Source organism: Rhopilema esculentum, chromosome 14, assembly GCF_057945365.1.
Source record: "Rhopilema esculentum isolate cy_ngs chromosome 14, ASM5794536v1, whole genome shotgun sequence".
Lineage (NCBI taxonomy): Eukaryota > Metazoa > Cnidaria > Scyphozoa > Rhizostomeae > Rhizostomatidae > Rhopilema > Rhopilema esculentum.
Genome location: NC_142828.1, coordinates 3447098 through 3461431, shown reverse-complemented (window position 1 = coordinate 3461431; position 14334 = coordinate 3447098). Strand labels below are relative to the sequence as shown.

At 37.1% G+C, this 14334-nt stretch overlaps 1 protein-coding gene and 1 long non-coding RNA gene across 7 annotated transcripts in view; one reads left to right on the top strand and one right to left on the bottom strand.

The window, feature by feature from the left end:
• The window catches only part of LOC135695831 (uncharacterized), a 106658-nt gene that overhangs the window by 54345 nt on the left and 37979 nt on the right, over positions 1 to 14334 (bottom strand). For 5 of the 6 annotated variants that reach the window (XR_016144575.1, XR_016144573.1, XR_010517303.2 and 2 more), the window contains 2 exons: positions 13993 to 14069; positions 518 to 596 (listed from right to left, as the gene is read on the bottom strand). Coding sequence is in view for 1 of the 6 variants with exons in the window: in XM_089112392.1 (XP_088968518.1) it covers positions 518 to 550 (33 nt within the window). In the remaining 5 variants the exon portion in view is untranslated. The remainder of the gene's footprint in view (positions 1 to 517; positions 597 to 13992; positions 14070 to 14334) is intronic. The other variant, XR_016144574.1, reaches the window with a different exon arrangement.
• Positions 4258 to 10566, top strand: LOC148958519 (uncharacterized). Its single transcript, XR_016144579.1, has 2 exons — positions 4258 to 6295; positions 9325 to 10566. It is a non-coding gene; the product is annotated as an uncharacterized LOC148958519 (long non-coding RNA).

Sequence of the window (14334 nt, the reverse complement as noted above, 5' to 3'; positions counted from 1 at the left end):
ACTATGAGGAGCTGTCATTACCAAACAATCTGCTCGGCCTAAAAGTTTGCAACATTAGGCCTGAAATATCACTCTTAATTTTTCTATAGAAATTATTTTTACTTAACTTTTTTATCTAATGCTTGGCAGAAAGCCTAGGAAGGATTTAGGCCCTCAAATTGAATTATCCTCTAAGTTAAAATTTCCAAATAAATTTGGTGTACCTAATTCGAAAAATCTTTCAAAATATTACAAATGGATAGCTAGCTTATACAATATTATAAATACATATTTTATTGACAGGTGAAATTTTTCTTTGCAAAGGGTATGCAATGCAACCAAAACTCTATCCTTTAAAGCACTTTAATTAGTGCTATTTTTAAAAGTGAAAACAATGTTTCATTGGACCATGTTGCACAACAGTAGCGATTTTTCAAAAACAAATGTTATAAAAAAAATTCAGGTAACGCTTATTTCATTCACATATATAAAGTTATGTATTTCTTTATATATTAACTACTTTAGATGCGATACTCACATGGTCAAATGACTGGATTGCTGTTTGGGACATCACAGTTGGCCATTTTTTTCGGTTTCCATTTATTACACTTTAGTACCTATAATAAGAGCATATCTTGTCTTAATATGTTACTTATATTAACTCTAACACTACCTGTCACAAAAAAGTATCTACTCCTTGTGAATGATATACGCTCAAAATGGATAATAGGGCTATATGGCGCTTAAGTATCAAGTAATACGAGATTAAATAGAAAACAAAAACATATGTCTTCCTTATCAACACAAAAATATATCTATTAGAGTTGGGCAAACCTGAAGACAGAAACAGGGGAAATCTAGTGAAGGGATGTAGGTGTTTTGGTGGCCAAATTGTGAAAACTATTAGTGCCAACATCCTATGTCCTTTCTAGACAACTTTGTGCAACTGTTAGGGTAAACCAAATGTTAGGGTAAAGTAGTGGGGGGAGGGGGGAGCATGATTGGATGTACACCATTTATGTTGGAAAGACAGCTTCGGGCTAGGTCATGTGGGTAGAAATTTGCTTTTATGATGGTGAAACATTTCCATCACAGTTTCCAACTGCACTCCGAAACACGCAAGAGAGAATAGATCGAGTGGGGAGTTAGGGTAAAGTAGTGGGGGGAGGGGGGGAAGCATGATTGGATGTACACCATTTATGTTGGAAAGACAGCTTCGGGCTAGGTCATGTGGGTAGAAATTTGCTTTTATGATGGTGAAACATTTCCATCACAGTTTCCAACTGCACTCCGAAACACGCAAGAGAGAATAGATCGAGTGGGGAGTTAGGGTAAAGTAGTGGGGGGAGGGGGGGAAGCATGATTGGATGTACACCATTTATGTTGGAAAGACAGCTTCGGGCTAGGTCATGTGGGTAGAAATTTGCTTTTATGATGGTGAAACATTTCCATCACAGGTTCCAACTGCACTCCGAAACACACAAGAGAGAATAGATCGAGTGGGGGGTTATCATACAGTCTTGCATTAAACTCTTTTATGACGTAGAAACTATCAAGTAGAGGAAGAAGGTTGCTAATCCAGCTCCAATGAAAATTATTTTCTTTTGAGGAATTAAGCAGTGTGCCTTGGTTGTGAGGTTGGCATCACAGTTGTAGTCTTAATGAAGAAGCCCTGATAGCATTCAGACCTCACAAGATTCATATATATTATGATTATGCAAATTTCCATTTAAAATTATTTGATCTGACTTAATCTGATCTAAGACCTGAGAATTGAGGTTTTCAATAGGGGATATATGCCAATCAACAAGAGTCTGTTCACAAGATCTTACACACATTTGATTTCATACATATTAATCAATGCATGAAAACATCGTCAAACGCGAAACGGGGACCTCGTCAGTGTTGCCCTCAAAGGTTGAGATTTTGCTTCAGTACATGTTCATGAGAAGGTAGGCAAACATACTTGACGCGATTATCAAAGCTGAAAAGATCACACAAAAGGCAAAGTTCAGTATCAGAAACAATGCTCGAGATCACAGTCAAAACCTATAAGGAACGTGCAAAGGGGCATCTAGGTTGTGACGTCATGGATTGCAGTAAACTGCCGAAGAGAAGCATTTTAGGAATTAGTTTTATAATGCAACGAGAAATATGATCATAATAAAGAAGGGTAAAAACGTACCCCCTCATAAACAAGCTCCTTGCATGATTTATCGAATCCAACATAGCATTTACTGATTTATTTTCAATTTAAATTTCTTGACACTGCTGTCCTGATTTTAAATTATTTGATAGCAAGTTTTTTAGGGTTGGGTCCTTTATTTTCGAAAGGTAGAGTTAATGGACACACTCGAAAATAAACATGTCATCGACTCATCGGTGTGACTAGAATCAAACCATTTAATAGTGAAATGGCAACAGGATAACTCCATTCATTAAGAATTCGATGTTCTTTGCATTGCAAGCGCATGTGCGAATGTATTCGAGGCTAGCCAAGTTTGTCATCGGCAAGGAAGCTCATTCAAGGCAAATTTGTCGTTATAATAGCGAAAGAAGCCTTTACACACAGATTACAGCTAACCAATTGATTTTGTCCAATAAACCTTAATAAAATTTTTGCACTAGTCTGTCACTTTTCTGCAACAAAGTGAACCAATCGAAAATTTTTTTCCTCCCGTCAAAAAACAATTACAGGGCCGAGGAGAGCTCCCTTTTGCCCCTTCTCTAAAATATAAATCGAAAGGAAATGTATGGTTGACAAAGCCCCTCGCCCCTCTGTTGTTTGAGATCATATCTTAATGTAGCTTTGTTCAAGTTAAAAGGTGAGTTGAGAACACAAGTTTAACAGAACATAATGAAAAAAATATCAGATCAGTCTAGGGACTTCGATGACACACTGAATATTACGATTACACTCTCTCTTGAATAACAACCATCCATTGTTAAGCATGCTTCTTGGTCTTCGTTTGCTGCAGCAAAGCGTATTTTCAGACAAACGAATGTCCCTAGAACACGGGTCACCAGGCGGCCCACAAGCAAATGTGTCAATTGAAAAAATATGTATAGAAGATTTCCTGGGATTGCTACATGGAAAGAGCCACGTTTGATAAATAGGTGACGTAATACCATCAATCAAGTCAAATATGGCAAGGGATTAAATTTCGACCGTCATCGTCCATAGTTCTACCTCTAATAGCATTAAATTAATCAAATTTGGTACTAACAAAAGCAGACTAAATCTATTGTTGTGACGGTTGTTTCTGTTGCTGTTTCAGGTGTTAATTTAATTTGGTAACTAACAATATCTTCCTGTTGTTGGAACTTGGAATCAAATATTTAAAGCAAATCAAACCACATTTTACCACTCTCGAGGTGTAGAATTAAGTTTTATTTACATTTTTGTTGAATCTCATGCCCTGGCCGAGGGTGTAAATAAATATATACAGTGTGCTATGATGTGTGTAGATTTTTATTAACTAAGAAGCACTAAGGCATCAGTCTAACAAATATTTTGAAAATCTTCTTCTTCATTACGACATAAGAACTGGGCCTTATCACAATAGAGAACTTGAATATGCCTAGTGCCTAGTACTTAGAACATGAATATGCCTAGAACACTTCGTCACTCCATATCAGACAATCTAAAGACAATGCTTTTCCAAGTAGGCACTTAAAACTTATTGTATTTTTTACTTGACCATGTAAGTGATTAGAAAAAATCGTTGATCTCCGAATTTTTAATTCTATCGTGTAATTAGTGTAATTTTACAGGATTTTCATCTTCATTCTCTAAATTATAACAATAATTATAATTTAATACAACTTATATTGAAAATAGTACTGTTGGGTGTAGGTACCCCGTCCACCTTCCTACCCTCTAAAACTCTATACCCTTTTGTTTTGCTCGTTTAGGCCATTCGTTTGTAGACTTCTAATATACAACTCACGATTTAGGAAGTCTCTCCCCTTCCGAGTATCTTACGGCAACAGTATGCGGTGCAGAGTATTCTACAATACAGCCTCTCTGTCGATATTGTATCAGACATCAACATCACTTTCATTACGATATCCTCCTTTTTTCTCCTCTTCTGCATTTCAGTTTCTTACAATAATCTTCATTCTCTTCTTCTACAAAGTCACCTTCTCCTATTTCTTCTTTCTTTGTCCACTTATCCCCTGGCCTTTAGGTTTCCTTTTGAAATCACTAGGAATCCTTTCGCATTGGTGAAAATCTCGTACACTATTTTCAAGAGTGAATTACCCCTTAGTCGAAAATTGGTGACAAAGGCATTATTTCTGAGAGTTGCAACATTTATGTGCAAAGTAATGATACAGAAGAAGGAACAAAATAGGCCTAAATAAAACATTTTCAAAAAGCTCACAAGAAGCCAGAATTGTCCTCATGTCCTTAAAATCGAAAAGATGGTTACGCTCCATAATCTTTTGATATGCCTTCAAATTTTGCCGACATTTGCTGGCCCTAAATGATTCAAGTTATATGCAAAAGTCACTGAGGTTCTAATAGTTTGGTGAATTCTACAAAAAGAGTTTTTCCACTGCCTTCTAGAGTACTTCTTTACCATTTTATCCGCAATATATTGTAATAAGCTTTGTTAGATTTCATTTAAAAAGGATTTCTAATCGCTTTCCAGTTGAAAAACAGTTTTGAAAACAAACAGCCTCTTGGCTTCATGCATGTTACCTTTACACTTTCTTCCTCTAAGTCGCAACCATAAACGAGTTTCATATAAATTTCTATTAATATACATTCCTCATCACAGTACAGCGCATTTTATGCAGTTTTTAAGGCTTTGAGGCTTTTCCCTCACTTATTTATTACAGGGAGACAAAGACGAAATGATCACAGTGACTGAAAATAGCCTCTACCTGGCTGGCGATTTAAATCATAGTTGACACAAGCTCATATAGGTCTGTGAACCATCAAAGGTTAATGCCAAGTGTAATAATTGATCACAAATGCATGAGCGAATCTTTAATCGTAAGTCATACCCTTCGGTTTACCACAGCGCCACTTGGATTTCGACGTGATACCAATCGCTGTTCTGCATTAATTTTTACTAAGAAACCGCTAATAAGAAACTGAAGATGGCCTTTGAAAACAAGATGGTCCTTGGACACAATGGAACTTTCAGGTTTGACCACCTCGCTTCCTAATTTTTTTCTTTTTGATAAGGTTGATAAACAGATTGTTTGATAAAACGTGTTTTGAAAAAGCCTTGGAGCTTGAAACTGAGAAGTTGGTAGCTGAAGTTGGCGCTACTGCCGTGATTCCTGCTTTGAATTCGACTAGCTTATCTCATAATATTCGGTTTAACGTATACTATTCTTTTTACCTATATATGTTATCATACCTTTCTTTAATAGTACCGAGGCAATGTTTTGACAAATAACTAACGCTAGCAGAAAATAATCTTGTTATTCAAGAGGTGAACATTTCTTTTAAGGCAGGAGGTTTGGCACCAACTATATGAGCCATTTTTCAAACAACAAGGTCAAGCGTACATTGTGGCACAGAATTTTGCAGCACGCATCGTTATTCAAAAGATGACAGAAAAACAGAATTCTCCTTTTTGAATTCTATAACCTTAACTTGCGCATGAGCAAGATAAATGAACAAGAACAACACTGTTCAAGTGCCCAGATGCTATCGGGTGGCGAAGAAACGATTTGTGGTTGCTGTAGAGCAGGGGAGCTATAATGGGATGTGGTTACCCTAGATAGAGAGTTAATCGCTTTCAAAACAAACAAGAACAAGGAAAATCTGAAGAGACCACAATGAAATGTTACGCGCGCGATAATGATGCGATTCTTGACGGCAAAATTTAAAATATTTTGCACCATGTATACATTATGGCCTAAAGCATTGCAAAAGGATCTGGTTAGCCAAATTAAATAAAATTGATAAGACACAAACCAGTAGAATGGTTGGTGAGATAGCTATTTCATCTCAACCGAAAGGAAAACAAGAATATTGAACTGATCAGTACAACATGTTCCGATACCTAAGAAAAGGGAGTTGGAGAGGATGGGTACAGTTTCAGTGAATAATTCACTAAAGATAAAAATGAGATTGGCTGGTCACTGTGTGAGAGAAAAAAAGCCAATGTGCATCGGAGCTAATGTTATGGATGCTGATAAAAATGATTGGGGTGGAACTGCAAGTAGAGGGGAACTTACTGAAGCTGATGTGGTTGCATGACACAGGACAGAAAACATCAAAGATCTATTTAATGCAGTTGGTGAAAGAGAAGAGAAGAAGAATCTATGGACGGGCCTATGAAACATAACCCAAGTAAGTTTCAAGGAAACAGAATAATAAAAATCGAGGGAAATGCGAGCCTACCATCATACCGTTCTACTTTCTGTATGTAAACATGTACTATGGCCCCTTGAATGCAAAGGAGTCTGGAACGAGACGTAGGTTTGAAATTTAAACATATTTTGTTTTGTTCTAATTTGTTTTCCTCTATGTCATTTCATTTCAAACTATCTAAACGCAAAACCCAAGTTTAAAGTTACAAACGTAAAATACTACTGTCATTTAAGCCTAACCAATGTTATTACAGAAACTCCTTAAGATAGCTCTGCCAATATCCATAAGAGCCAATTGAATTATGGATAACATGGTTAGAGTCTACGTATATAACAGTTTGGATTCATTGCTACTTTAAACTTTAAGAAATACCACGCTAAAAAATGGTAAGTTTGATAGCAAAATGAGACTTATTTACACGAAAGTACACGAATACACGAAAACTGGGAACAGTTGCCTCTATCGTGAAAAATAAGTCTCTAACCATACGTCTCCAGTAGAATTTGGTCATTTCTTTTAAGGTCATACGAAAAATGCTAGCTTGAACGCATTTATTAAACCATTTACGAAAACTCTTCCTGACATAAAGTTCTTTGCCTTTTAACTACCTCCGCTTGTTAGATCATTAAAGAATAAAATATGTTCAAAATTTAGGTGCAAGCAAAATATTTAAAAAAATGGTGTTATTGATTGTATTGTTCAAAACACTCTCGCTAGAATTTGAAATTAATTTAATCTCGATATTCTTCAAAAGAAATGTATGAACTAGTGACCTGAAATTGGCTCCATGAATGCAGCATTATACACTTTCAAAGACAAGCTATCACATAAGTTCCTGCCATGGAGAAAAAGGAACGTCAATACAATGCGCGCTTCCCTCTCGGAAGAAGCAGCAACCTTAATAGTGGTCGGCCTCCTTGAATGACGTCACCCAATGAGTAACTGGAAAACTGCCTACTTCCTCGTTTGAATAACTTACAAATGTTTATTGCCTATTCGATCAGGAATTATGCCTCTAATTAAAACACAGGAGCGACACATCTGAAAAGACTATGGTTTGACGGCAACGCAATGTAATCAAAAGATCATCGTCCAATAAAATATGGACGGCGAATTTCTAACGTACGAAAAAAAATGTTTGATTGTATATCAAGTGAAACACTGATTTCGTGAGAAAGACAAAGTGCAAGTTGTTAATGAGTTTCAAACAAGTTGTTCGGTGTGGGGATACTATGGGCTGACCTCACCTCTCCTAAATATCAAGAAAAATCAAGACTAAAATCTCATATAACATAGATTTTTGTGTTTTAAAAATCACCCCCTACCTAATTGGTCAGAAGCTTGTGTCTGAGAAAGGATGAAGTTAGTAATAGGTTTATGAGATAACTTATTTCATAGTAGCTTACAAAATGGTTGATTATCAGCATTTTGAAGGGTGTGGTTTAAAAAATGCCAAACTGGTTAGGAGCTCAGTAACTACTACGCATGCTTTGTTATTGCAAAGACGGGGGGTGGTTCAGAAGACATTACGTTATTAGTATCTAACAAAGAAGCACAAGTTGATAAGAGCAAATAAAGAGCACCCTTCCTTTTAGCGTTGAAAAATTCATTATTATTGTAGTGCGCTTCGGCCGTAGGTTTTCCCGAGTGAAACACCTCAATCAGGAAATGTCTTTTCTTCGTAAATTTTATTGCTAATTTACACATTAACGTCATTTCATGGCGCTAATTAAAGTCACCTTTTCCTAGACGCAGTAGGAATGAGAAATTAAACAACAAAGAGGCTAACAAAGAAAGCAACATTTATTATATAATGAAACTGCAGAAAAAGAAGAACCGCAACGAATATTGAAAATGCTGGTATTAAACACCTAGAGACACAAAATTCTTCAAGTTTATTAAAGCATTTCTGCGTGAAAAGACCCTATCTTTAAAGCCAGGTGATAAGTCAATAACAGAACACCATTTCACGATATGTATGGATTTCTTTTGTATAACTGCAATGGCTAAGCTGTGACTGACATAAAAGCATTTACAAAATATACTCTTCGACAAGCCTTGTCGTCATCTTAACGCCTAAATCTGTCACTCCTGTGGTAGCAGCGACTGTTATTTCATCTCAGAGTTTAATAGCCCAGTTACAATTAAAACTATATACATGTACTAACTGAAGTGTATAAACCGTCTTGCTTTCATTAAAATCACAGAAACAGTTCTAACTTCAAACTGCAAAGGTATTTCTCAGAAGAAAAAAATAGATTTGCTTGTGTCAGACATAGGACTAACAAAGACCAACAGCCATTTCTGCAAATTCAAGCGTAATCATAAATTATCATAATGGTAACTGTTGTGAAAACTCCTTCTGAATAAATAAACACAAACAACTTTTAAATGAGGCAGATTCCAGGTCAGAAGATAAAAGGCAACATTTTGACTTGAGAGAATCATAAATGTACAAGATAGAGTTACGTGATAATGATACAAATATGATATTCAAAGACGAGCCCCCGACCTCCGGGGCATCAGGGCAGCCCCTTGTATTTTCCTTTAATCCTTATGGAGAAAACGCAGTTTTATAGACTAGCATATCATCCTTTTACATATATTTAATATAAAAAGTGTCCCTTTTAAGCCTCAGTACTTCGCCGCATGGATAAACTTTCTTGGGATCTAATGAAGATTATAAATTTACGAAATGAGATCAAAATTCCCTGGGTCTACAGCAAAGACATCTTGCTTGGCCTAAGAATTATTGATTTATTAAATGGAAATTTATCATGTGGGAAATATTTATTAAGCTTCTTCAAAGTGCTTATCAAGTGAAATTCTTTGTTCATTGGCATTCATGTGAGATGATATCTTGATGATTGGAATTTAATTATAAAAGGTCTGGTACCCATAGCCTGTGTTCCACACCCTTTACCTTCGAGCTAGGTACCTAGAATTTTACCCAGGCATCAAAACTGGATATTCAAAAGTTACATTGTTGATTTTGTTCATTTTTGCAGGTGAATCCATGGCCATGCATAGATTGGCAAACTGTTACATTGGCAAACTGTTAGATTCCAATTACAAATATGATTACGAACAGCTACAATTATTGCAGCATCAATCAATGGAAAAGTCACAAAGGAAATAGGCTTTAGTTTGTGAAGGTAGCACTGAACCCTTGGTTTTAAACGAAAACTGCTTAGAGGATGTTTTAAATCTTTATCACTATGACTGAACTCACTGATTCACAGAGGATGGGAGCATAGACGTGTTGAGTTAGACTTAAATACCAAAGTTTAAACGAAAAGAAGCAAAGCATCAATCTTTTCAAAGATTACTTTGGAAAAACGTTTTCAAACAGATCCGCAGAGGATAGAAACTTAGATGAAAGAAGAAAAAAGATCCATATAGGATGCAAGCATGCATGTGCATTTGAGAAGAAGATAGGACTGAATAGAATAAAATGCGAGGACACAGAATTTGTGGTCCGGGGGTATTCAATAACTGTCAACTCTGCACTGCAAAACTTGAACCTAATTCATATAGGATGGAAGCCTAAATGCGTAATCAAGAAAGCATGGGATACGATATGAGTAAAAGTTGTTATCTATCGAATCATAGTCAAGATTACTTTGTTGATCAGAACTGAGCAGATCCACATAGACTGCAATGTTGGATGCGTGCAGAGAAGCTTGCACTCACAAGTCAAAATAAAAGGATAAGGACGCAAGAATCATCAACTTCTAAAGCACTGTCAAGAATTTTTTTGTACAAATTATGCTAAACAGATTCACATAGATAGCAACATGGAAGATGTTATGAAGTCAGGGGCGTAGCTTCCGGGGAAAGTGTAGAGGGATGTGGCACCTCCTAATCTTTCATGAGTTAGTCGAGAAATCTTCTGCTAGTCCACAAAATCTTAAGTTGGTCGGTAAAATTGCTTTTTATTGGCAAATGAAATACCATCAAAACCTTTCTTCATGTATGTCTTCATCGGTAAATTCACTCTTGATGACCCCTACACACCTAGTCCGGTAGGCCAAGCTATGCCATTGAAGGAGATAGCATTAAATCCAAAAAAAAGTAAAGTGTAAGCAAGTATCAAATCCCTATAAAGATAAGGTTTGACAATCTAGACTAAATTGATATCACACAGAACATGAGGATATAATCTAGTACGCGTTGGTATAGACAAACAAGTAGATCAATGCCTTAAGCTAATTAATGCTTCATTTCTGATGACATGGGTGAAAGAGCTATCTGCAGTAGTGTAAATTTTCCTGGTTCTTGCTTGAGTAGAAATTAATGAAGAAATTGATACCATCACTCACATCAAGAGCTGTCTGCAAATTTGTTAAGGTTCAGGTCAAACCTGTTCAAGACGTGAGCCACTCACAATCTCAAATATCAAAATATCAAATATTTTCTGTTATTCGCTTTCGTACCGGAATGACAAAACGTGAAACACTACTCATGTCCAACTAAGAATGCTCAATGAATACCAGCTAACTTATTATACAGTTTGCTGAATGTGACACAGAAGCGAAGGGATTGATTCTTTTACTCCGGGAACGATATATCTTATCAATAGCTTTAACAAAATGCCAGGCTTTAGCTGCTACTGTTATTGCCCCCCCCCCTCCCCCTCAAAAAAGTACGAAAATCCTTTACTTCCTTTTGTTCCTATTGCTCTCAACAATAGTGCCCCTAATAATTCGAATGACTAAGCAAATGAAAAAATCCCGGGCCTTGGTTTCTCTATTACGATAAACCGTATCGAGATGGCTATCTCAGTACATAAGTGGCGACATTTTCATTGACTAACATATGTTGAAGTCTTCTCAAGTTTAGGCTTCTAAGCTCGTCACCAAATCTAATTTGTTCCCATTACATGCCTAGCTGAAATTCATTGCAAGAATAACAAAGATAGCTTTGGTTGATACGCAGGATAAGATAATAGAGCTTTATAACACTAGTACTGGATTTGGTGGGCTAAGACGTTCAGAAATCAGACACAATTATTAGTTATTAGTGAACAAATGTGGAGACAGATAATACATTAACATAAAAGTAAGCAGAATAAACCAGCATATAAGATAAAAGGGATGGCTCTTATCACTAGGGACAAAATTAAAAGACACACCACAATGATTCACTGCTGATTACATTGAAACTTTAATAAAGCGGGGAACCTTTTGAGACAAGAGCTACTGGCCGTTATTTGCGGGGTGTTCGTTATAGAGTAGTCTTCGTTATAGAGAGGTGTCTGTTAGATGGAGGCATTCCTTGTTGGGAGGTGTACTTTGAAGGGGGGGGTCTGTTGTAGGGGGAGGTATTCGATATAGGGGTAGGTATCCATTATAGAGGGTACCTGTGGTACAGAAGATTCCGTTTGAGGGAAGTTGTAGGGATAAATCAATTGTAGAAAAGTGTCCATTTTATGGAGGCATCCATTATAGGGAGTGGTCAGTTTTAGGGAGGGGTCCATTTTTGGGAGGGGTCCGTTTTTGGGAGGTCTTCGTTGTAGAGAATTACCGTTATAATAATACGTCACGTTTGCTTACGTTGAAGAGTCTTCGATAATTGTAATATTTTTCCAGACTGCCTCTTATCCAAAACGAGGATAAGTAAAGTTTGAGTTCTATCCAGAGTACTTCTTTCCACAAGTGATAATACATCTGAATGAATGTATCATGTCAGTGAATAAACCTTGATGGCTCAGATGGCTCGTTTAATGATTCTTGAAAATTCGTTTGTTACTTTGACTTTATATCTTTGCTGTTGATTGATTAGCTGTATCAATTCATATTAAGCTCTTTTGATAAGCTGTTTGTGTTTGGTACCTAATAATTTCATATCGCTGTTGATCGACTGAGTACTATCGAAGACGAGACCATAGTCAGTTCTCGTTTACTCGCTTCTTGCTCTGGGCAAAAGGACTGGAAATCGCACTTTTTATTTGGCAGCAGATGACGCCAGGATCCAGGAGTGTTCTAACCCGAGTAACGCCGACCACAACTTATACTTAAGCCCTTTTTGCTAAAAGTTGTATTATTAAGATTCTTGAATTTAACTATAGGCATCAAAGAATTGTTTTCTGCCATACGTTGAGTAGGGTCCCTATGTTCGGGCCACGATTTCTGGCCGTCTTTAGACATCCCCCTGCTTACACACCTTAGGTTTAGTTAGGCTTACGAATTTGCATAAAAAACGTTGTAGCCTTAGCTGTCACATTCAAGGAAAATGATAAGTGTGTAAGCAGCAGCCTTGGTAAAGCTGAAGGTGTTGTAGGTTAAAGTAACACATAGTTGTGGCAAGCCTAAAGCTATTCTGTTTACACCACATGTCACGAGCAAGAAACTCATGATCAGGAGCTAAACATACAATTTGTGATTACAGAGAGTTATATAAACCTGAATTTTCACAAAAGCGTCCCATCCAGACAAATACCGTGTTTCAAAACGGTCTTGCAGTAGGAAGATCTACAACAAACTTGTAACATCCTTCCCCGTCCCCCACCCAAATCACCACCATCGCCCCGCCCCCCCCTCAAATCACTACTACAGCATCGTACATGCCCTTGTTTGGCGTTCATTGGAGGTATATGTTACTGTAACTTGGCGTCTGACTATCAATATAGGATATTTCCTGATTTGAGAGTCCTTGTCGACTGATAGAGCGAGTCCGGGTCCGGGTAAGTACCCGGATTATCTATAGTTTATACGTCAGAGGGAGTTTGGTTGACTGGCATGAGCGGATCATGAGCTCCCTACAGTCGTCCCCTGTCAAGGTTCGTTTTGTCTGCGCAGAAAGAAGATTTGCACCAAAGGGTACATACTAATATATGAAATGGTTTGAAGGCAAGCTATCTTCTGAGCTAAGCGGTACTTGAAAAGCAAAGGGGTCGAGTAGTATCATCTGTCGAAAACAGAAATGCTATCACTGGAGCCGTAAGAAAGAGGTGGAGCACAAGAAGCAGATTGAAGTTGATGATAACTCCCATTTAGTTCATCATAGGATTACAGTTTGAAAGCAATGTCACAGACAAAACCGAGACGCCAGTATCATGACGAATAAAGTTACAAGGAGAACTCTTTCGATGTAAGGAAACAATAAGACTAACTTTTTAACTTGAGAATATAAACCTTTTTGTTAAAGTCATTCACATCTTGCATTGTACCTCTCCAGTAGTACCAAAACTTTAAAAGCATTCAAAAGCCCCTACCCATTAAAACACTTGGTGGGACTAAAACAGGCCGAACCCAAATAAAAATATCAATATTTTTTGCAATGTAGCACTTATCGATTGGTTACACAAGGAAAGGCAGGGCAGTTGCCACCTTGCCCCCTTCTAAATCAGTCTGAAAAATTCTTTTGGCAACAATGAATTGGATACGCTCAAAATCAGTTTCAAAAGTTCGCATTCTCTCATCTGTTTACGATGAGTTAGTTTGGGGGTATGAGGGTAGAACCAGGGCGGTATTGGTGCCTGGAGGATGCCAAACTCCTCTTCTATTCACTGTTTGATAAACAAGATTCAACCAAGTGAACAATTTGGTTTATTAAGACAGAGAGTCCGAATACTGGGATTCAACCTAACGACCTTTTGAACAGTATCTAACTATCTCCCGATCTAACCATCATTGAACTATTTAATCTTAAAGATGAATGAAATGGACACATACTTGTTAAATATGGGCGTTTTGAAGGCAAAACCGTGGTTTACATTCTTCAGGCGTTACTTCTTGGATTTCATGATCACCTGTAAATAGCAATTAAAAAATTGTTTGAATTCACTTAAGAAGGTTTGGAACCAAACCATAAAACAAATACATCAAAGCAGAAGGAGTAGTTCCGGAGCTTTCTATGCGTAAGTGCCATTTTTACAGAGAAAGACCAAACCATAACTTTCCATGTTAAAGGCAATCTGTCACGACGTTGATTGATTATAAGAACAAAGGGATTCTTTATTGTTTCCAATCCCCCGTTAGTTTATCGCATTGTAAAAAAATATGGCGGAGCGCTGG